Source organism: Trachypithecus francoisi, unplaced genomic scaffold (genome assembly GCF_009764315.1).
Source record: "Trachypithecus francoisi isolate TF-2019V2 unplaced genomic scaffold, Tfra_2.0 Lachesis_group2, whole genome shotgun sequence".
Classification (NCBI taxonomy): domain Eukaryota; kingdom Metazoa; phylum Chordata; class Mammalia; order Primates; family Cercopithecidae; genus Trachypithecus; species Trachypithecus francoisi.
This window is the reverse complement of record NW_022681465.1, coordinates 151,374,521-151,398,994: the sequence shown is the minus strand read 5'-3', so window position 1 is coordinate 151,398,994 and position 24,474 is coordinate 151,374,521. Positions and strand designations below refer to the sequence as shown.

The 24,474-nt window shown below is 42.6% G+C and overlaps 2 protein-coding genes across 3 annotated transcripts in view; both read left to right on the top strand.

The window, feature by feature from the left end:
• LOC117065733 (protocadherin alpha-8-like) lies at positions 1–2,892 on the top strand. Its single transcript, XM_033180925.1, is given in 2 exon segments — positions 1–1,016; positions 1,019–2,892. Coding segments are annotated over 2 exon segments (2,442 nt in total). The 5' UTR covers positions 1–448.
• A 3,678-nt stretch (positions 2,893–6,570) lies between these two features.
• LOC117065729 (protocadherin alpha-C2) overlaps positions 6,571–24,474 on the top strand; it is a 161,997-nt gene continuing 144,093 nt past the window's right edge. Inside the window, exon 1 of one of the 2 annotated variants that reach the window (XM_033180920.1) lies at positions 6,571–10,003. In XM_033180920.1, coding sequence (XP_033036811.1) covers positions 7,610–10,003 — 2,394 coding nt within the window. In that variant the 5' untranslated portion in view covers positions 6,571–7,609. Of the gene's footprint in view, positions 10,004–14,659; positions 17,226–24,474 lie in introns of those variants that run through there. The other variant, XM_033180919.1, reaches the window with a different exon arrangement.

Here is a 24,474-nt window from a genome sequence, read left to right as displayed (position 1 = left end):
TTTCTGATATCCATGACATACAGGTCATACTTTATTATTAATTGATACGATATTTAAAATATTGGGAAGAAATTCCTTTCCTTATGAAGAAGAAATACCTAGATGAAACTAATGTAAGGAGCCAGACGGTATGAATACCTCTGCAATTGATAAACTTAAGGATTTACTATTAAAGTATGATAAAGAAATAGAAAGTGCATGAAAGAAACCCAGGTATTGCGGAGGTAATTCATGTAATCATTACCTTTTGAAGCCACATGATGTCGCTGTCTACCAAGAAGTTCTGGTTAGCCAAGGTTCAAAGTCGTTCCTCTGACAGCATCTGTCTCTAAAGGCTGAACAATGGGAGATGCAGCGGAATTGAATTAAAAGACGCCAGAAAGTACAGTCGTTCATCTTTATATTAAGATATGATTTTCTGATAGGAAACGACTATTTACTATTTAACATGGTTTGTCACTGGCGAGGAGACCTGGGATCCTGGCGACTACTACTCTCGCTTCTGCTCCTAGCAGCCTGGAAGGTGGGGAGCGGCCAGCTCCATTACTTTGTCCCGGAGGAGGCCAAACACGGCACCTTCGTGGGCCGCATCGCGCAGGACCTGGGGCTGGAGCTGGCGGAGCTGGTGCCGCGCCTGTTCCGGGTGGCGTCCAAAACACACGGGGACCTTCTGGAGGTAAATCTGCAGAATGGCATTTTGTTTGTGAATTCTCGGATAGACCGAGAGGAGCTGTGCGGGAGGAGCGCGGAGTGCAGCATCCACCTGGAGGTGATCGTGGACAGGCCGCTGCAGGTTTTCCATGTGGACGTGGAAGTGAAGGACATTAACGACAACCCGCCAGTGTTCCCGGTAAAAGAGCAAAAGCTATTTGTTTCAGAATCCAGAATGCCAGACTCTCGGTTTCCGCTAGAGAGCGCGTCTGATGCAGATGTTGGAGCTAACTCCGTGTTAACCTACAGGCTTAGCTCTCATGATTACTTCATGCTAGATGTGAATTCAAAGAATGATGAGAATAAACTGTTGAGCTCGTATTAAGAAAATCCTTGGACAGAGAGGACGCTCCTGCACACAACTTATTCCTGACAGCCACAGATGGCGGCAAACCTGAGCTTACAGGCAGTGTTCACCTGCTGGTCACAGTGCTGGATGTGAATGATAATGCTCCCACTTTCGAGCAGCCTGAATACGAAGTAAGAATATTCGAAAACGCAGACAACGGAACAACAGTTATCAGACTGAATGCTTCTGATCGGGATGAAGGAGCGAATGGGGCAATTTCATACTCTTTTAATAGCCTTGTTGCAACTATGGTTATTGACCAGTTTAGCATAGATCGAAATACAGGAGAAATAGTGATTCGGGGTAATTTGGATTTTGAACAAGTAAGTTTATACAAAATCCGCGTTGACGCAACGGACAAAGGCCATCCTCCCATGGCGGGTCATTGCACTGTTTTAGTGAGAATTTTGGATAAAAATGATAACGTCCCTGAGATAACATTGACTTCCTTATCGTTACCTGTGCGTGAAGACGCTCAATTCGGTACTGTCATCGCCCTAATTAGCGTGAACGACCTTGACTCAGGTGTCAACGGGCAGGTGACCTGCTCCCTGACGCCCCATGTCCCCTTCAAGCTGGTGTCCACCTTCAAGAATTACTACTCGTTGGTGCTGGACAGCGCCCTGGACCGCGAGAACGTGTCAGCCTATGAGTTGGTGGTGACGGCGCGGGACGGGGGCTCGCCTTCGCTGTGGGCCACGGCCAGCGTGTCAGTGGAGGTGGCCGACGTGAACGACAACGCACCAGCGTTCGCGCAGTCCGAGTACACGGTGTTCGTGAAGGAGAACAACCCGCAAGGCTGTCACATCTTCACAGTGTCGGCGGGGGACGCGGACGCGCAGGAGAACGCGCTGGTGTCCTACTCGCTGGTGGAGCGGCGGGTGGGAGAGCGCGCGCTGTCGAGCTACGTGTCGGTGCACGCGGAGAGCGGCAAAGTGTACGCGCTGCAGCCGCTGGATCACGAGGAGCTGGAGTTGCTGCAGTTCCAAGTGAGTGCGCGCGACGCGGGAGTGCCGCCTCTGGGCAGTAACGTGACGCTGCAGGTGTTCGTGCTGGACGAGAATGACAACTCGCCGGTGCTGCTGGCGCCTCGGATGGGTGGCACCGGCGGCGCAGTGAGCGAGCTGGTGCCGCGGTTGGTGGGTGCGGGCCACGTGGTAGCAAAGGTACGCGCGGTGGACCCCGACTCGGGCTACAATGCGTGGCTTTCGTATGAGCTGCAGCCAGCGGCAAGCAGAACTCGGTTCCCGTTCCGCGTGGGACTGTACACAGGCGAGATTAGCACGACTCGTGTCCTGGACGAAGCGGACTCTCCGCGCCACCGCCTACTGGTGCTAGTGAAGGATCATGGTGAGCCGGCGCTGACGGCCACGGCCACGGTGCTGGTGTCGCTGGTGGAGAGCGGCCAGGCTCCAAAGGCGTCTTCGAGGCCTTCGACTGGCGCTGTGGGTCCCGAAGCGGCGCTGGTGGATGTCAACGTGTACCTGATCATCGCCATCTGCGTGGTATCCAGCCTTCTGGTGCTCACACTGCTACTGTACACTGCACTGTGGTGCTCAGCGCCGCCCACTGAGGGTGGGTGCCCGGCGGGCCAGCCCACTCTGGTGTGCTCCAGTGCGGTGGGAAGCTGGTCATACTCGCAGCAACAGCGGCAGAGGGTGTGCTCTGGTGAGGGGCCACTGAAGATGGACCTCATGGCCTTCAGCCCCAGCCTTCCTCCTGATCTGGAATCAGTTGATGTCTGCGAACAGCAAGATTTAAATGTTGATCATGGCCTCAAAGTAAGTCCATTTAAATTTAGAACTCATAAATTCTATTTGTGGAAATTGTAATTACTTTAAAAGTGTTTCATATGTATTTTTCACCGTATTATATAGTGAAAATTTAAACATTGTTTTAGTTTTTAGGAACATTTTATAATTAATTGAATTTTCTTAGTGGCATAATACAGTATTAATCATTCTCCACAAGTTGGGTCTATCTTGAAACTCAAGTTATGGTTGGATGATATCCTTTTTTTTACTGAACATTTATTTTGGCCTGCCTTACAGCCGTCTTCTCTGAACAATGCTCTAACAACGTCCAGGGCATTTTGATCTTTGGTGAATGTATTCCCCCAAAACATTTATTCTTTTGTCCTTAGGCACTGAACTCTTAATCTTACTCCATATGCTGTACTTTGAAATGCATGTTTTAAATATGTTGTCGTTATATTTACTTTTATTCACTTTAACATCTCAGTTTATTCATCTTATTATCTGACTTTCTGGTGTCTGGTAGTCACAAATATCTTTGGTGTTTCACTATTGCCATTTTAAGCAATGTAGTGATAAAATACAGAATAATAGTGTTTCTCAAAATGTGATAGTTTTCAAATACTTCCTAATTTTTTTATAAACTAGTAAAAAAGTAAAATCAAGAGGGAAGAGATTTGTAATGCTTCTTTTAAGTCATTATTTAGACCATTTTACTATTTGGAGATGTGTTTTTTATTCTACATGATTTTTACAGTGGTGTTGTCGACAACTTACCATTTTTTGAGCCTCTATGTTTAGAAAATGATTACTCTTGCAAGTATCTTCTAAACTCTAATCATTCAATCCTTTGTTCATGAGTTGGAATCTTCTCAATATTCCACATTAAAGTGATATTTAATATGACTTAGAAAAATGTTTTCATCAGAAACACTATACATGGTAATTTCATTCTTGCAAACCAAACATATAATTTATAAGTCTTTATTATACAGAATATTTGGGATTAGTCCATTAGTTTGTGTAAAAATATTTAGCTTTATGGGATAAATCTTTGAAAAATTCAAGATACTTTATTTTGGTGTCTTTCAGTGTTTTCGTTCTTTTCTTTCTTCTTGTCTTTTTACCTTTGCTTCTTGTGACTGTTCCACCTGCCTTGATATTAAATACCCATTAGACTTTGAGCATATTGCTTTGGAGGAAATGGTGGAACTTGATGGAAGGAAATGAAGGATTTCTGGGACTCTGAATTCTTACAGTTTGTTATTAGCATTGTTTTAAATCTTTTAATCACTTAAGAACCAACAATGTAATCATTTATGGGCATGTTTTATCCCCCTTGTCCACCTGAAGGTAACCTCAAAGCAGAATTATTTTGTAGTTGATTTTACAGTTCTCTTAATGCCTGTCCATGTTTAACATTTTATTTGACTATTAGAACACATTACATAAAAGCAAGTTGTTTTCATTTTAGTCCTTTAAGGACTTTAAAAAATATGCTTATCTTTATTATCCTGTTTGAATAGTATGTGGAGTTTTTCCTTTGTGTAAGTAATATTTCCTATCCTATCTATGTCTACTTGGTTCTCAGGTATTACTTTAATTACTGAATTCTCCTAAACATTTAATTGACTTTTACAAAATATCATAAATAGAAGGATTCTTTCCGCCACCTAGCGTTGTATTTGGCAACTTATCATTTAAGTCATTTTAGTTCTGTGTTTCTTCAAATATCTCTCTAATTGATATTTGAATTTGGGATTGTGCTTTCACAATGAGAAAGTCTAAACCTGTTTCTTGTACATTAATACTTTTCACTACTCTAATTATGGTGATGCTTTTAGCTATTAAGTATTTCTGGGATTGAAATGTGCCAGAAGTTAGTTATTAAGTATTGTGGATTCTGAAGCTCTCTATTTCAAGTCCTCCCTCTACCAACTTTTGTATATGTAGTCTTTGGTAAAGGATTTGTTATTCAGTTCCTTGGCTTTATATGTGTGCATGATAAATGTGAATTCTACTGCATATACTTTTTGTACCAAGTAAGTTAATAGTTATAAATTATCAAGAATAAAGTCTGGCAAGTGATAGGTACATAATAAAATTTAGTTATCATTCTTAAGAGAAAAGAAGTTAGTGATTGCAAGAAGCAAACCTAAAATGTCAGAAAGTGATTATGGCCTTCCATATTAACCTTATTTTTATGTAAAATTATCTTTTATAAAGTCATTTTTAGATTAACCTAGGATGTTTCAATACTTTGAATGTTGTGTGGTGGAATGAAAAAAATCTAAAGGTTATTATGAGTTTAGGAAAGTCAAGTTATTACCACCTATGTGGAAAAAAATTTTCTGGAATGGTTAAAGTCCTTCCAAGGAATGTGTAGACTATCTTACGTTGGTAATTGTATGTTTCCCATATTTAAAAGTTGCCTGAGACCCTGCAGAGGGCTGAGTAGGTGTTTGAGATCTTTGTATGTTTCTTTCCATTAATAGTATTTTTCTTAAAAAGAAGTATGCGATAATATTTTGATGATGATTTGAAGTCAATTTATGTTGTAGTTCTATGAATTAAGTAGACCATTTATGTAGAGTATTGTAGAATAGCCTTTTAAAATTTTCTTTCTCCCTTCCTTCCTTCCTTCCTTCCTTCCTTCCTTCCTTCCTTCCTTTCTTTTTTTGACGGAGTCTCTCTCTATCACCCAGGCTGGAGTGCAGCGGCACGATCTCGGCTCATTGCAACCTCTGCCTCCTGGGTTCAAGTGATTCTCCTTTCTCAGCCTCCAGAGTAGCTGGGATTACAGGCGCATGCCACCATGCCAGGCTAATTTTTTGTATTTTTAGTAGAGATAGGGTTTCACTGTGTTAGCCAGGATGGTCACGATCTCCTGACCTCGTGATCCACCAACCTCGGCCTCCCAAAATGCAGGAATTACAGGCATGAGCCACTGTGTCCAGCCTAAAATGCTTTCTTAGCAAGTAGAGAAGATTGTAATAACTAGTCTTCATTAAACATTAAATAGGACCCTTACGGATTTCTAACAGCATATCTTTATGTCCGGAATTATTATTGAGACCCAGCCTCTGGCTTTAAAATTTGAGGTCAAATAAAGAATAAGAGTCACAAAAATGCAAGGCAAGATAATGTAACAGGTACGAAAGAGGTAAATCAGAGTGAGGTTGAAGTTGAAAGACAATCATTTCCTATTTGAATTTTTGAAGAAATACTTGAAGGGGCATGATGTGTTTCAGTGGTTTTTAAATAAGTAAGTTTCCCTCTGGGAGAATATTGAGGATAATAGACATTTTTTGGAAGGAGAAAACATATAAGGAAAATGGAAGACACAGAAAAGCATCAATATGACACATAGAAAAGTCCCCTTTTTAAAACACACAGTCTGCAGAGAATGAAGCCAGGAAAACCAATGTAAGAAGATCTCTTGATTTTTGAGTAATAAACTAAATGGCTGTGAGTGATTAAGGAATTTGGCCATTCTTTAGAAGTATTTGGGAACTATTAAAAAACTACCTTGAGCAAAATAAATCACGACTTTTAAAAGAAGGTTGAACGGGAAGACAAACTCAGAAGCTACTGCAATAATCAAGGCCAGAAGCAATTGTTAAAAGCATCTCTTAGGCTGTTATCAGTAGAATTATGAAATAAAAGATAAACATGCAAAAACATTAATGGCACAATAAACTGTCACGATTTTGCCTTTAGGCTTGAGATACACTAAAATCTAGATTTAATTAATCGACTTGCACGTTGGAATAAGATAGTAAAACTCACAAGAGAACTTCGTAGAACTTAGGCAGGTAAATAATCTGCCTAAGCATAAATTTAAAAACAGAAATTGCCCTGAGTACTAAGGATGAGTAATAATGAAATCAAAATATATTGTAATAACATATAATACAAACTATATTGGAAATTACAAAGAAGAGATTATTCATAAATGATAAAGCTTGGAAAGAATCAAACAAACACATTTCTGGAAACAGATTGTATAAATGCTACAAAAGAGAAAAAATATATTTTCTCCCCACGCAACGCAAGACCTTAAAGTCAATTCTCGCTTTTCTTGCTATATTTTCTACCTTTTCAATTCATAGAATTACTCAAGAAAACTACCTCAGCTGGTTGCTCCTTTTTCTTGATTCCTTTCCCCAGAAATGACCAAGTTTCTTTTTCGTCAGTAGATTTCTGGGCTCCTATATTCACTAGAGATGGCAACTCCTGCATTTCTCTTACACCAGAATCCCATTTCGAGCCATATGGGAGATTCTGAATTCCAGAACAAAGGAATTTTGTAATTTCAAATTCATGATTGCTCAATGGAATCATTTTAATTGTTACTTCATTTCTGTCGTTATTTAAAACTTAAGTGGAGAGTTTTCTCAGGGATGAGAAAACCACAATCAAGGTCATACAAAACTTTTACAGGTGGTCAGTCTGCTAAGAAGGCTCCAGCAAGAGAAACGGGATCTTCTGTTTCAACAATGATTACTTAAGAAAAAATTAAGAAAATGAAATAAGTTTTGCAGAATAGTTGCGAAATTTTTATTCATAAAATATGTACTTACACTTTGGGCCACGTGATGTCACTCTTTGCCGCGATGTTCTCTCTGAATCCAGACAAATACAGCCCTTTTCCCACGGGAAAGAGGCTCAATTCTTTTTCACTCTCTCTATGCTGAACAATGGCGAACACAGCAGAAGGGGACTGACGAAATCAGATGATTTCTCCTAATTTGAAGGCAGTTTTCACTAATTAGAATAAGGCTGAGTATTTGAAATGTTGTACTCAAGTCGAGGAGATCCAGAGGGTCAGCCTCTACTGCTATCGCTTCTGATCCTGGCGATGTGGGTGGTAGGGAGCGGCCAGCTCCACTACTCCGTCCCGGAGGAAGCCAAACACGGCACCTTCGTGGGCCGCATTGCGCAGGACCTGGGGCTGGAGCTGGTGGAGCTGGTGCCGCGCCTGTTCCAGTTGGATTCCAAAGGCCGCGGGGACCTTCTGGAGGTAAATCTTCAGAATGGCATTTTGTTTGTGAATTCTCGGATCGATCGCGAGGAGCTGTGTGGGCGGAGCGCGGAGTGCAGCATCCACCTGGAGGTGATCGTGGACAGGCCGCTGCAGGTTTTCCATGTGAACGTGGAGGTGAAGGACATTAACGACAACCCTCCCGTGTTCCCAGCTACACAAAAGAACTTGTTCATCGCGGAATCCAGGCCGCTTGACTCTCGGTTTCCACTAGAGGGCGCGTCTGATGCAGATATCGGGGACAACGCCTTGCTCACTTACAGACTGAGCCCCAATGAGTATTTCTCCCTGGACGTGCCAACCAGCAACCAGCAGGTAAAACCTCTTGGGCTTGTATTACGGAAACTTTTAGACAGAGAAAAAACTCCGGAGCTTCATTTATTGCTCACGGCCACCGATGGAGGCAAACCTGAACTGACTGGCACCCTTCAGTTACTCATCACAGTACTGGACGTCAATGACAATGCCCCAGTGTTCGACAGAACCCTCTATACAGTGAAATTACCAGAAAATGTTTCCATCGGAACGCTGGTGATTCACCCCAATGCCTCAGATTTAGACGAAGGCTTAAATGGGGATATTATTTACTCCTTCTCCAGTGACGTTTCTCCAGATATAAAATCCAAGTTCCACGTGGACCCCGTAAGTGGGGCAATCACAGTGATAGGACACATGGATTTTGAAGAAAGTAGAGCACACAAGATCCCAGTAGAGGCTGTCGATAAAGGCTTCCTACCACTGGCTGGTCATTGTACAGTTCTTGTGGAAGTTGTGGATGTAAATGACAATGCTCCACAGTTGATTATCAAAACGCTCTCGCTTCCTGTAAAAGAGGACGCACAACTGGGGACAGTTATTGCCCTGATTAGTGTGACTGACCTAGACGCAGATGCCAACGGGCAAGTGACCTGCTCTCTGACGCCCCACGTCCCCTTCAAGCTGGTGTCCACCTTCAAGAATTACTACTCGTTGGTGCTGGACAGCGCCCTGGACCGCGAGAGTGTGTCGGCCTATGAGCTGGTGGTGACGGCGCGGGATGGGGGCTCGCCTTCTCTGTGGGCCACGGCCACCGTGTCTGTGGAGGTGGCCGACGTGAACGACAACGCACCAGCGTTCACGCAGTCCGAGTACACAGTGTTCGTGAAGGAGAACAACCCACCGGGCTGCCACATCTTCACGGTGTCGGCAGGGGACGCGGACGCGCAGGAGAACGCGCTGGTGTCCTACTCGCTGGTGGAGCGGCGGGTGGGCGAGCGCGCGCTGTCGAGCTACGTGTCGGTGCACTCGGAGAGCGGCAAGGTGTACGCGCTGCAGCCGCTGGACCACGAGGAGCTGGAGCTGCTGCAGTTCCAGGTGAGCGCGCGCGACGCGGGCGTGCCGCCTCTGGGCAGCAACGTGACGCTGCAGGTGTTCGTGCTGGACGAGAATGACAATGCCCCGGCGCTGCTGGCACCTCGGATGAGGGGCACTGACGGCGCAGTGAGCGAGCTGGTGCTGCGGTCGGTGGGCGGCGGCGTGGTGGTGGGGAAGGTGCGCGCAGTGGACGCCGACTCAGGCTACAACGCGTGGCTTTCATACGAGGTGCAGCCAGAAACGGTCAGCGCGCGCATCCCGTTCCGCGTGGGGTTGTACACTGGCGAGATCAGCACGACACGAGCCCTAGATGAGACGGACGCACCGCGCCACCGCCTACTGGTGCTAGTGAAAGACCACGGGGAGCCAGCGCTGACAGCCACAGCCACTGTGCTGGTGTCGCTGGTGGACAGCGGCCAGGCGCCAAAGGCATCGTCGCGGGCGTCAGTGGGCGCCACGGGCCCCGAGGTGACGCTGGTGGATGTCAACGTGTACCTGATCATCGCCATCTGCGCTGTGTCCAGCCTGTTGGTCCTCACGCTGCTGCTGTACACTGCGCTGCGGTGCTCCGCGCTGCCCACCGAGGGAGAGTGCACGCTGGGCAAGCCTACGCTGGTGTGTTCCAGCGAGGTGGGGAGTTGGTCGTACTCGCAGCAGAGGAGGCAGAGGGTGTGCTCTGGGGAGGGTCCACCGAAGACCGACCTCATGGCTTTCAGCCCGGGCCTTTCTCCTTGTGCTGGATCTACAGAGCGAACGGGAGAACCCTCCGCTTCTTCAGATTTATCTGGGAAGGTGGGTTGTTCTAGCATTTTATTTATTTATATAATTATTTATTTTTTCTTGAAATATATTTTCAATTACTCCCAGGGGCCATTCAAATAGTTTTATTCATTTTTCTAGAAATCCAGCACTTTTTTTCTTATAAAGTAAACCCCTTAATATTGGAGCCCACTTTGTCTTGACTTCTAGTGAGAATTATAAATCGTATATTAAATAGATATCTATTGGGTGCTGAATCAATTTTATTTAAATTTGTGATTAAAATGACATTGAATTTCTGATGCTATGCTGCCATAACACTTGAAAACCAATTTAGTTGTTAGTCATTCATTAAACATTAACATCACTATCATTTATTTATTTCTAAATGATGCATAGTATTTTAATCTACTTTTATTGTTTATAAGAAACCCAAGCAAAAATATATAGCAATTGTTACCTTGTTAAGTTTGTAGTTCTCTACATTTCTCTGGATGGAGACTGTGTTAACATCTGATTGTTCAGCATCCCTCAGTATCTATCATTTTGATAAGAAACTTCCCCTAAGCTTTAGAGAACAGTTGCTCCACTTTAGGAATCAAATTATGTCAATAGATGTTATAAACACAGCCTTCATTTCAACTTGTATAAAACATGTTTTTAAATGCCTGACAATGTAGATAATTAGGGAAATGTTGACTGAAATTTTGTCTACACTTAGAAATTTTTTTGAAATTCTGTTTACAGAAATTGGAGAAAAATACTTTTTTAACAAATGTTTTCTTTCTTCAAGAAGACATTCTCCTTTTAATTGAAATTTTCTCCATTTAGTGATAAAATGATCAGCCATGTAAAGATTCCAAATTTTGAGTTCTTTTGAAATTCATAGTCTGTAACTTAAAACATTACCCTTATCAGTTTAGATGAGAATTAACTTTTTCTGTTAGTAATCCATAAGACAGAAATCCGGTTTTAAAAAAACTCTTTTTCTCCTCTCAGCTCATATGTAACACAAGGCAGAAATCTGGATATGAGATTTGCCTCTTTAATGTCACTACCTGTTATATTTCCTGAATTGTAGTATGTGACTTTCAAAATGGTGGTTTTCCACACTCTATCTTTAGTGCAAGCTATTTGTTTGTTTTCTAATTTACGGTTTTAAAAATCTCGCCTGTTGAGTTTTTATGTGGTTTATATTTTTCTTTCTCTTTCAGCTATTTTATTTAATATCGTGTCAGATATTTTACAAGGTATTACTTAATTAAAAACTTAGTGGGGAAAGATCAGAATGGCCTTGAGAATAGAGCCACAATAATAACTATGAAAATGCAAGTAACATTTATTTAAATCAAAATATTTTAATTTTTAAATTTTCTCTTAAAACACACATTTGGAATATGCTACAATATTACATGTTTTTTGTCTTTGTTTTTTTTTTTTTTTTTTTTTCTGAGACGGAGTCTTTTTCTACCATCCAGGCTGGTGGGCAGAGTGGCATGATCTCTGCTCACTGCAACCTCTGCCTCCTGGGTTCAAGCAATTCTCCTGCCTCAGCCTCCTGAGTAGCTGGGATTACAGGCATGTGCCACCATGCCTGGCTAATTTTTGTATTTTTAGTAGAGATGGGGTTTCATCATGTTGGCCAGGCTCGTCTCGAACTCCTGACCTTGTGATCTTCCCACCTCGGCCTCCCAAAGTGCTGGGATTAAAGGTGTGAGTCACCGTGCCTGTCATTAAGCCTATCTACGTCTGTCTATCAGCACAACTCACCTTGAATATAGGCTTATACTTTCAAGTGTCTTTGTCTTTGCACATTTTTCAAGTTTCGTGTGTCATTTAAACTTGGGCGCAGGTATTTGATTATTTGATGTGAATAGAGGGATGCTACAGATGTCATTTGTCCCCCGCCCTAAGTCCTCCAGTCTCCTTAGAGCTAGTACTTACTAAGCATTTACTATGTCATCAATAATCATAAAATGTATTATTTATTATTGATGGCTGTGTTGATGGAATTGGTAATTTAGTCCTTCATATTAATCTCTATTCTCTCTCAGAGTATAAGCTCTCATCATATGCAAATTCTCAGAAGGGCTGTGAACACCTTAGTAATAAATTTATCTTTTGAGGTCATTAGCAAACATGAACTCACTGGGATCCAGAGAAGATAACATTCAAAACAGGCTGTCAAGTTCAAAACAGAGAGGTGAGAGTAGAACAGACACTTCCCTATTTTGCCCAATAGCTCTCTTTATATGCATTTGTAGTTAACATTCCTCAATTCAAGCCAGAATCATGAAACAATAATGAAGCTCCTCCTATGCCAGCTCTTTTCAAGTTGTAATTACTATATAGGGAAAACTAAGTTATCACCCAATATCTTGGACAATTTGAGAGCAAAGGGGGTGCTGTAAGTAAGTATACAAGATCACAGACCTAAACTGAGCCTGTTCCAGACAAATTGGGGCCTATGGTCAACCTATCCTTAGACCTGCTAATGCTACTGCATTAGCAGCACCTGAGTCCTCATTGAATGTTCTGGTTTAAGACCACCTCAGAAATTCTGAAATGGGTAGTATGAGCAAATTTTCATTTTAAAGCACACCTGAGATGATTCTCATACAACTGAAATTTTAGATCCATAGCCCTATTTAATACTTGATGTGCAAGTTTCTGTAATCTAAAAAGATGTGGTGGCCTGACACCCGTAATCCCAACATTTTGGGAGGCCAAGGTGGGAGGGCCCCTTGAGCCCAGCAGTTTGAGACCAATGTAGTGAGACTCGTCTCCACCAAAAAAAAAAAAAAAAAAAAAAAAAAAAATTAGCTGGGCATAGTGACACACATCTGTAGTCCCAACTACTCAGGAGGCTGAGGTTGGAGAATCGCTTGAGCCTGGGGCATTGAGGCTGCAGTGAACTGTGATGACACCACTGCACTTCAGCCTGGGTGACAGCAAGATTCTGTCTCAAAAAATAAAATAAAATAAAAAGAGTAATTTAACTACTCCCTACTTTTTATTCAATGTTAGACATCTACATTGGGATATTTATATTATTACTTGGTATAAAATGTACATTAGTAGAAATTGAGTTTAGTTTTTATTATTTTGTGTGTGGAGATGATTGATCAATGGCAAACTTATTTTACACTCCAGATAGCTAAAACAAAAGTTGGTATTTTGATACGTAGCTCATTACATTTTAATTCAAGGTTTATAAAAAAGTAATCTCTCAAATCAGAATTTTGATGCAAGAGGCATTCCAAAGGAGTAGAGAAGTATAGAAACAGAATTTAGTAGGACACGTAAACTGATGGATTAAGTGACACCCATTTCTGTCAGTTTTCTTATTCATAAATATTGTTGCTCTGTCATTCAGATTTTAATAAAAAAGTTTAAAGTTATTGACACATTTAAAAATATTCTTTAGAAAAGCCAAAACATCATTAAATAAAATAAATTAACCCTTGTGTAGGACGAAAATTTCTGTTATTAAGTTTTCCTTTCTTGGAAAGATAGAAAACCCAAGTTTTTTCAGCAGCACAGATATATTACATTTTCATTCCTGAATATTTGATTTCAAGAACTTTGGGAGAGAAAAAATATTTTCACCGCAAGTGGTAATGAAAAACTTCATTGACATTGATAAAATTATTAGATACATTTCAGAACTGTGTCTTTTGAGCATTTGAAAAGTATAAATATAACAGGGTTGAAAGCATTTGTCTCTGAAAGCAGAAATAATAAACTTGTTAATTACTTTATTTAGAATTATAATTAAGATTCTTTTTGCCCATGTAAGATATTATAAAATGAAACTTCTCCTTGTATAAAGGATTTTTCTGTAACAGTACTTTTCTGTTTTCTTAAATACGGAAACCACCCCTCTCAGCCTGTGCAGTAGCAATGATTAAGGCATTCTATAGGTAATAATTTTGCCTGATGAGCCAAATTTAGTATTGAGCCTCATAAAAACAAATGTGGTCAAATTGAGGCCTGAGAATAGTTTCCATTTATGAATCACTCACTCTCCTTAAGGTACTATTGCAAGCACTTAATATATTATAATTCACACAACCACCATATTAGTATTAGGCCAAAGTTATAAAATTGGAACATGGAGCAGGAAGAGGTTAAATGATTTTCCCAAGTCATGTGGCTAGCGAGTAGGATAATAGGAATCTAAATGAGAAATGTCTGATGTTGAAGCTAATGATCTCTAAATTCTAGTGATGACTAGATCTTCAGAGTTATAAACACCTCACAGATAGTTGATGCTTGACATTAGTGTCTAAACAAACTTTATTAAATCTCAAAATAATGAGAAAGAGAAGTAAGTTAAGTGTCAGAACTTAAAGGGAATTAAACTTGTCATTTAATAAACTATTAGTATACTCAGTAGTATGCAAATATTAAGGGCATTTTGAAATTCAGCTATTTATAATCACGTGGTTAGGGAAGAAATCACTACTCTGAGATTCTACATTTAAGAAAACATTGCACGTGGGATCAACATTTATTATTATTAACTATAAAGAGACGTAATGTGAGGCTTTGAAAGTCCGTAGACATAAAAATACGTTAAAAAAAGAATTAACATACGAATGAAAGAAAAGTTGTGAACTCATGGACTTGTACTTACACCTAAAGCCACCGGATGTCGCTGTGGTCCACAAAATAGCTTTTAGAACAAAGGCATCTGCCAGTTTCTCAAGGACTAGGGAGTAGCTTCATTCTGAGATCTCAGCCATTTTGATAAAAAATAGATGTAAGAAATAGGACAGAAAATGTCAGATCGTACGTGCATTCTAGACCGCTGATTCGTCGATTTGTAAAACAAGAGAAGCATAAGATGGTTTCCAGATGTAGCTGCCTGGGGGTCCAGTGCCCGCTGCTCTCGCTTCTTCTCCTCGCAGCCTGGGAAGTGGGGAGCGGCCAACTCCACTACTCCGTCTACGAGGAGGCCAAACACGGCTCCTTCGTGGGCCGTATCACGCAGGACCTGGGGCTGGAGCTGGCGGAGCTGGTGCCGCGCCTGTTCCGGGTGGCGTCCAAAACACACGGGGACCTTCTGGAGGTAAATCTGCAGAATGGCATTTTGTTTGTGAATTCTCGGATAGACCGCGAGGAGCTGTGCGGGAGGAGCGCGGAGTGCAGCATCCACCTGGAGGTAATCGTGGACAGGCCGCTGCAGGTTTTCCATGTGGACGTGGAAGTGAAGGACATTAACGACAACCCGCCCAGGTTCTCCGTAACAGAACAAAAGCTCTCAATACCTGAATCCAGACTGCTTGACTCTCGATTTCCACTAGAAGGCGCATCTGATGCGGATGTTGGAGAGAACGCATTGCTTACTTACGAACTCAGTCCAAATGAGTATTTTGTTCTTGATACTATAAACAAAAAAGACAAAGACAAATTCCCAGTGCTTGTTCTGCGGAAGCTGCTGGATCGTGAAGAAAATCCTCAGCTAAAGTTGTTATTGACAGCAACTGATGGAGGCAAACCTGAATTTACCGGATCTGTTTCTTTGCTGATCCTGGTGTTAGACGCCAATGATAACGCCCCTATCTTTGACAGACCGGTTTATGAAGTTAAGATGTATGAAAATCAAGTGAACCAAACATTAGTTATATGGCTCAACGCTTCTGATTCGGATGAAGGAATAAACAAGGAAATGATGTATTCATTTAGCACTTTGGTCCCACCCACGATAAGAAGGAAGTTTTGGATAAACGAAAGGACGGGAGAAATAAAAGTAAATGATGCTATTGACTTTGAGGACAGTAACACTTATGAAATTCATGTGGATGTTACAGATAAGGGAAACCCACCTATGGTTGGTCACTGCACAGTCCTAGTGGAACTACTGGATGAAAATGATAATTCACCTGAGGTGATTGTCACTTCTCTGTCTCTCCCAGTGAAAGAAGATGCTCAAGTGGGCGCCGTCATTGCCCTGATCAGCGTTTCTGACCATGATTCAGGAGCCAACGGACAGGTGACCTGCTCTCTGACGCCGCATGTCCCCTTCAAGCTGGTGTCCACCTACAAGAATTACTACTCGTTGGTGCTGGACAGCGCCCTGGACCGCGAGAGAGTGTCCGCCTATGAGTTGGTGGTGACCGCGCGGGACGGGGGCTCGCCTTCACTGTGGGCCACGGCCAGCGTGTCCGTGGATGTGGCCGACGTGAACGACAATGCGCCGGCGTTCACGCAGTCCGAGTACACGGTGTTTGTGAAGGAGAACAACCCGCCGGGCTGCCACATCTTCACGGTATCTGCGCGGGACGCGGACGCGCAGGAGAACGCGCTGGTGTCCTACTCGCTGGTGGAGCGGCGGGTGGGCGAGCGCACGCTGTCAAGCTACGTGTCGGTGCACTCGGAGAGCGGCAAAGTGTACGCGCTGCAATCGCTGGACCACGAGGAGCTGGAGCTGCTGCAGTTCCAGGTGAGCGCGCGTGACGCTGGCGTGCCGCCTCTGGGCAGCAATGTGACGCTGCAGGTGTTCGTGTTGGACGAGAACGACAACGCTCCCGCGCTGCTGGCGTCTCCCGCTGGCAGCGCGGGAGGTGCAGTCAGTGAGCTGGTGTTAAGGTCGGTGGGTGCGGGTCACGTAGTGGCGAAAGTGCGCGCAGTGGACGCTGACTCGGGATACAACGCGTGGCTGTCGTATGAATTGCAGTTGGCGGCGGTTGGCACACGCATCCCGTTCCGCGTGGGGCTGTACACGGGCGAGATCAGTACGACGCGCACTCTAGATGAGGATGACTTGCCACGCCAGCGCCTATTGGTGCTGGTAAAGGACCACGGCGAACCGGCGCTGACGGCCACGGCCACTGTGCTTGTGTCGCTTGTGGAGGGTAGCCAGGCACCCAAGACCTCGTCGCGGGCTTCAGTGGGCGTAGCGCCCGAGGTGGCCCTGGTGGACGTCAACGTGTACCTGATCATTGCCATCTGCGCGGTGTCCAGCTTGCTGGTGCTCACGCTGCTGCTGTACACTGCACTGCGGTGCTCGGCGGAGCCCACCGAGAGCGCATGTGGGCAGGTGAAGCCCACATTGATGTGCTCTAGCGCAGTGGGGAGCTGGCCTTACTCGCAGCAGAGGCGGCAGAGGGTGTGTTCTGGGGAGGGCCCGCCCCCGCCCCAGCCCCCGCCCAAGACAGACCTCATGGCCTTCAGCCCCAGCCTTCCACCGTGCCCAGTGGTAGATGTGGACGGGGAAGATCAGTCTATTGGAGGAGACCACTCTAGGAAGGTGGGTTATTACATTTTCATTTTCCTTTTGTGCTTTATGAATAATACTTTCTCTTACCGCATTTTCTCAAATATATATCAGAATATTTCATTTTTGTTTACGTTCCATTTATGCTTGAATATTTCTAGTGATACCTTTGTAATATAATTTATTCCAGGAGTTTTTGAATATTTTTATCCTACCCAGTGTGTCAGCCGTTGATTGGTACTTAAATTTTTTAAAATAATAATTCATTCTGAATACACTAATATTTTCCAATACAGATATGTGATATAGGTTGCAGTTCTGATGATTCACTTTCATAATTACTTTTTATTACAAGTATTTGTAAGGTTAGTACTTCATGTTATTTCATTTCCAATCTAAATTTTGATTTGATTGTATTTGCATTAACAAAAAATTTCACTAATCTGTATCCCTTAAGTGAAAATGTGTTTTCCCCCATGTGTAGAATACGTGTAGTGTACCATAGCTTATACTGCCACAGCAGATTTCTATGTTCAGTGATTACAGCTTTTCCTTAATAGTGCAGTAAGTAGGTAGGCAGTTCATTGGTAAAAATGTCTTTATCTTAGCAATTAAGTTAAAAGCTTTGAATTTTAAAAATGTTTTCCATCTTTATTTTAGTTGTAGTGGTACCTGTGTCAGTGCGTATTATTCATTTAGCAGAAGAAAATGTGTGTTTCAGTTATTTACATAATTTTATCCAGTAGTTCTTCATTATCTGCTCCTTTATCAGTATTAGGCATTGCTTATGATATTCACGTATTAGCTCTTTCACTTTGAGGAAGGAGCCATGCTTATGCTTAAAAATGAAGAGAATTTGGACACTTAATTTTGAGATTGAAAACACTTTAGTACAGATTAATATTAAAAGTTTGAGGAGAAAATTAAATTAATGTTTTCTACTGGTCTGATATATTGTATAGTTTAATAGCTTCTCTAGTCATCTTAAACAGGGTAGGGTTGGATGATATATACTCAGAAATGAAAGCTAATTTAATTGCATAGTGTCAAAACTACACTATCAATTGTGTTTTCCTGAAATTGGTTGTTACATGATACCCATGATTTCATTTTTTAAAAAAATAGATTAATTCTAGTGTTACTGAACACAAATGCCATGAATTTATCGTCTTGCCCATGGCTCTTAGCAATTATTTTTTTCTTTCCCTTTCTCTTTGAGTATGGAGATTGAATTTGTTACTCAGTACGTGCTTCAAAAATAGCTTCAAATAAAAGTTAAAATTATTGTTCAAGTTTAGGAACATAAAAAAAAAAAACCTGTGGCAAGAATTTAAGCATGGCATTCTTTCAGTATTAATATTCTCCATGCCCTGTCTCCAGCTGTTAGAAATTATAGATGCTAAGTTAATGCAGAGTTTAGACGTGTATTTGTTATTATATCAAATAGGTTTATAAAATATATACTTCCCCCTCTGATATTTGAAAAAAAATCCTCCTGAATGTCTTATAATATAAAAAACTTAGTAAAAACTCATATCAATTGTAAAAGTCTCAGGTATACAGGTGCATTAATCTCTCCATCAATACTCATTTAAGGCCAGGCATGGTGGCTCACACCTGCAATCACAGCATTTTGGGAGGCAAGGTGGGAGGATTGCCTGAGGCCAGGAGTTCAAGACCAACCTGGGCAACATAGGGATACCTTGTACTGTGTGTGTGTATACATATATATATATATGATGGGCTCTCCTTACATATATATATGTACTTATGTGTATATAAGCCAGGCATAGTGGTATATGCCTTTAGTCCCTACTGTAGTGCTACTTGGGTGGGTGAGGAGGGAGGATGGCTTGAGCCCAGGAGGTCGAGGCTGCAGTGACCCATGATTATGCCACTGCACTCCAGCCTGGATGACAAAGTGAGACCCTATTTCAAAAACTGAAAAAAGCAAAAGCAATAATAACATCAGTATCCTGCAAATACGATCTTTTTTCATATTAATTCACATGATAATACAGTTAGTGCAGTAGTACTTTATTTAGGATGTCTACATACAAGATAAAACTATTCCTGGAATTCAGATTTGTAAGACAAACTCACCTTTGAAGAGGTACTGATCACACACAAGAAAGTATAGGAAAGGAGTTGAAAGCTCACAAAGAAAAACATAAACAGGCCGGGCGCGGTGGCTCATGCCTGTAATTCCAGCACTTTGGGAGGCCGAGGCCGGTGGATCACGAGGTCAGGAGATGGAGACCATCCTGGCTAACACGGTGAAACCCCGTCTCTACTGAACAATACAAAAAATTGGCCGGGTATGGTGGTGGGCGCCTGTAGTCCCAGCTACTCGGGAATCTGAGGCAGGAGAATGGTGTGAACCCAGGAGGCAGAGCTTACAGTGAGCCGAGATCACGCCACTGCACTCCAGCCTGGGCAACAGAGTGAGACTCCGTCTCAAAAAAAAAAAAAAAAAAGAAATCGTAAACATAAACATATGCAGGAATCAGGAAACAAGAAGGTAAGTGAAATAATATGAAACCAAATGCACTTATGTTTTGAGCCACAGGATATTGTTGTTCTCCAAGAAAAGTACTTTTTAACAGAAGAAAATCAGATTATTCCTAGATCAGAAAGAAGCTCCATTGTTCCCGTGCTTAAAAAACTACAAACACCCATTAAGATCATGTGGAGCCTCAGGAACAAGGAATCTCAAGGTCTCAGAGGAACTAAGTCTTTCTAGTCATGAAATGTTTTACTAACCAAAAGAGAGGCATGATGACAGCTACCAGACTAAGTGGCCAGGAATCCTGGAGCCTACAGCACTGGCTTCTGCTCCCTGAATTTTGTGAAGTGGGGAAGGACCAGCTCCACTGTACCATCCTGGAAGAGGCCAAGGATGGCACATGACATCTTCGTGGGCCCTATCGCGCAGGACCTGGGTCTGGAACTGGTGGAGCTGATACTTCACCTGTTTCAGTTGGATTCCAAAGGCTGCAGGGACCTTCTGGAGGTAAATCTGCAGAATGGCATTTTTGTGAGTTCTCTGATCGACCTCGAGGAGCTGTGTGGGAGGATCTTGGAGTGCAGCATCCACCTGGAGGTGATCGTGGACAAGTTGCTACAGGTTTTCCATGTGGAGGTGAAAGTGTAGAACATTGAAGACAACCTGCCAGTGTTCTCAGCAACACAAAAGAATCTGTTTCTGAAACTAGGGCTCTTGATTCTCGTGTTTCACTAGAGGATGTCTGGGATGCCGACATCGAGGCCAATGCTCTGATGACTTACATACTGTACCCCAATGATTATTTTTCCCTGGAAATACCAACCAAGAGCAGACAAAACCACTCGAAGGTATATTTTAAAAAGTCTTTCAGATAGATAAGTCACTTCAGAGCTACTCTTGGTGCTCAAAGCAACTGATGGGGGCAAAGATGAGCTGACAGGCACCAAAGCATTACATATCACAGCGCTGGATGTAAATGATGATGCCCAGTGTTTGACAAAGCAGTCTATCATATGAAATTACTGGAAAATGCAGGCGAAGGTACACTGGTTATTAGACTTAACCCCTTGGATTTGGATGAGGGTTCAAACAGCCACATTGTTTCTTTGCAACGGATGTCTCCCCTAACATAGAAGCCCTTTTTCGCATAGATTCAGACAGTGGAGAAATAAAAGTAAATGTAAAGATAGATTTTGAGGAAACTAAATAATGAAAGATTCAAATACAGGCAGTTGACAAAGGTAATTCCCCATTGTTTGGTCACTGCACAGACTTGATAGAAGTCTTGGACATCAATGATAGTGTTCCAGAGTTAGCAGTAAGTCGCTATGATTCCCTGTACAGGAGGACACTCCGCTGGGTACCGTCATAGCCCTAATCAGTGTAACTGACCCCAACTTCAGTGCCAAGCGACAGGTGACCCGCACCCTGACGCCTCACGTCTCTTCAAGCTGGCTTCCACCTTCAATAGGCCCCGCCAAGAACCTATTCGTTGGTGCTCCACAGCGCCCTGGACAAAGAGAGCAAATCTATCTATTGGTGGTAATCGCGCGGAATGGGGACTCGCTTTCATTGTGAGCCACAGCCATCGGGTCCGTGGAAGTGACCGAACAGTGAACCACGACGCACCGGCGTTCGGGCAGCCCGAGTACATGGTGTTCGTGAAAGATAACAACCCGTGGGGCTGCCACGGCTTCACAGTGTCCGCGCGGGACCGGTACGCGCAGGAGAACGTGCTGTTGATGGAATAGCGGGTGGGTGAGCGCGCGCTGTCTAGCCATGTGTCGGTGCACGCGGAGAGCGGCAAGCTGTACGCGCTCCAGAGACTGGACCACTAGGAGCTGGAGCTGCTGCAGTTCCAGGTGAGAGCGCGCGAAGCTGGCATGCCGCCTCTGGGCAGCAGCGTGACGCTGCAGGTATTAGTGCTGGAACGACAACTTTGTCGGCGCTGCTGGCGCCTTGGGTGGGCTGGCGGCGCTGTGAGTGAGCTGGTCCTGCATTCAGTGTGTGCAGGCCACGTGGTGGCGAAGGTGCGCGCGGTGGACTCCAGCTACGACGTCTGGTTGTCACAAGAGCTGCATTTGTCAGCTGGCAGCACCCGTTCCACGTGGGGCTGTGCATGGGCGAGATCAGCACGAGTACTGAATGAAAGCATTTCATTCCTATTAACGTCCCCCATAGTTACATTGATAATGTTTACCGAGTTATTGTTTAATTCGATTGCTTTATTTATTTTGCTTTTGCTTTTCTTTTGAGATGGTTTATTTAAAGTACATTGGGGCCGGGCGCGGTGGCTCATGCCTATTTGTAATGCCGGCACTCTGGGAGGCCAAGGCAGGAGGATCACTCGAGGTCAGGAGTTTGAGACCAGCCTGGCCTACATGGTGAAACCCTATCTCTACTAAAGATACAAAAAAATTAGCTGGGTGTGGTGGTGAGCACCTGTAATCCCAACTACTCAGGAGGCTGAGGCACGGGAATTGCTTGAACCCAGAAGGTGGAGGTTGCAGTGAGCCGAGATCAGGCCACTGCACTACAGCCTGGGAGACAGGGTGAAACTGTGTCTCAAAAAAAAAAAAAAAAAGAAAGTACATGGGAAGTCTGGCCATCTTCATCATGTTTTACTACAGTCGCCATGAATATTCTTTAGGAATATTCTTCAGTTGGTAAGTATAATGATAATACCACTAATGAATTAGACTGAGTGGCTGTTTCGTGTAAATGAGAAAGTTAAATCTTACAGGAAGGATTATGATGAATAACGATCCTTATGAGAAGGTCAAATCTTCTCAATTTGGAAGCAAGTTCTTTATTCCTATTCATTTTCTTATTCTGATTTGTGTCCTCCATTCCTTATTATTTTTATGTATTCAAAAATACCATGACAATATTTAATAATTGAGTTTAAAACATGTTTAAATTTTTATCTTTCTGTAATCTGTAAATTTATCTTTCACAAACGGTGATGAGCAGGGTTGAGGCAGCTTCGTTCACAAACAATTTTATTTCTTCACGATCAATAGCAATCTTTTCTGAGATGGTGATTGCAGTGGGTGGAGTTTTAGCTTTGCCTTTAAAGGTGATTTTACTTCTTAATTTTTGTCTTCAATCTTCTTATAATTTCATTTTAGGTCATTGTCTTCACAATCTTCAGCTACTTCAGATAGCCAACAATTTTGTTCTTTTTTTTTTTTTTTTTAAAGTCAGCGCTGCTTAATAACCTGTTGAACTAATTGCTGCTGTCCTCCAGTTTAAGTTGTTGAGCTCTTCTACTATTTTGGGAAGATTTCTTTGAACACTGATTATACTCATTTTTCTTTCATATTTGGTACCTGGCTGCATGAAAATATTTTAGGGTAGGAAATTCACACTTATTTGGGTTTTAAGTATAAGAGAGTCTTCCCATAAATGACGAAGAGTGATAGGATTGTCTGTGTTCATTAAACTGCATGGTCTTCAGAATGGCATTGCTGAGCTTGGCAGGGTGTCTCAGGCCTGTAATCCCAGCATTTTGGGAAGCCGAGGAAGGAGGATTGCTTGAGGCCAGGAGTTTGAGACCAGCCTGGGCAACATAGTGAGAACCCCATCTCTACCAAAAAATGTCATTGCTTTTAATAACTTAAGTATAAGAACCATGGGATATTAATAAAGGCACTTCCACTTGACAATTGTGGTGTTAATTATACCTTTGAATTTAACATTGTATACTCTTTTTTTTTTTTTTTTTTTTTTTTTTTTTTGAGACGGAGTCTTGCTCTGTCGCCCGGTCTGGAGTGCAGTGGCTGGATCTCAGCTCACTGCAAGCTCCGCCTCCCGGGTTCACGCCATTCTCCTGCCTCAGCCTCCCGAGTAGCTGGGACCACAGGCGCCCGCCACCTCGCCCGGCTAGTTTTTTGTATTTTTAGTAGAGACGGGGTTTCACCGTGTTAGCCAGGATGGTCTCGATCTCCTGACCTCGTGATCCGCCCGTCTCGGCCTCCCAAAGTGCTGGGATTACAGGCTTGAGCCACCGCGCCCGGCCTTAACATTGTATACTCTTGATATATTTGATGCAAAATATTTTTTGCCTTCACACCATATTCATGTGAATTGCTTTCTTTAAAGGGATCCCAGAGAACATGTATTTATAGCTGTAAGGATGTGTATCAAATTATATGTAAAATTATTTTGCTCTTTTTGGCTCTAATTACAAATGAGATGGCCTTTAATTCTGTGTAAAGAAATAGTATATTTACTTATGGGAGGATAATCATGTTATAGATAGGGTAAAGTTAATATAAATGCTGAAAAGGAGTTAGTGGTGTCTACTTAGAAAAATAACTTCTGAGAGGATGATTTCTATGAAGATAAACATTAAGGAAATTTCAGAAAAGGGAAAACCCTGTCCTACTTTATGGTGTTGGAATTCTCTTTATCCATAGCTATAGAACAAGAGCCAACACTGATCAGTAACTTCGTGATAATAAATCACCATTGTTTGAGCAGTTTATTAATATATTTGTTAGACATCAAGTAAGGGGCTTAAATACATTATTTCATTTAACCCTTATAACAATTTCTAAAGTACATATGACCATTCCAATCTGAAAGATAAAATAAGAGAAGCTGAGATGTTTATCTGTTTTATCCAGTGCCAGTACATGGTGGAGATATTATTCAAATGCATGTCTTTCAGACTTCAGATACATTCTTTGTTCACTACAATGTAGAACTGTCTTCAGTAAGTCTTTTCTCTACTCAAACATAGTTTTGGCTAGGAAAATCAAGCACAAGCTG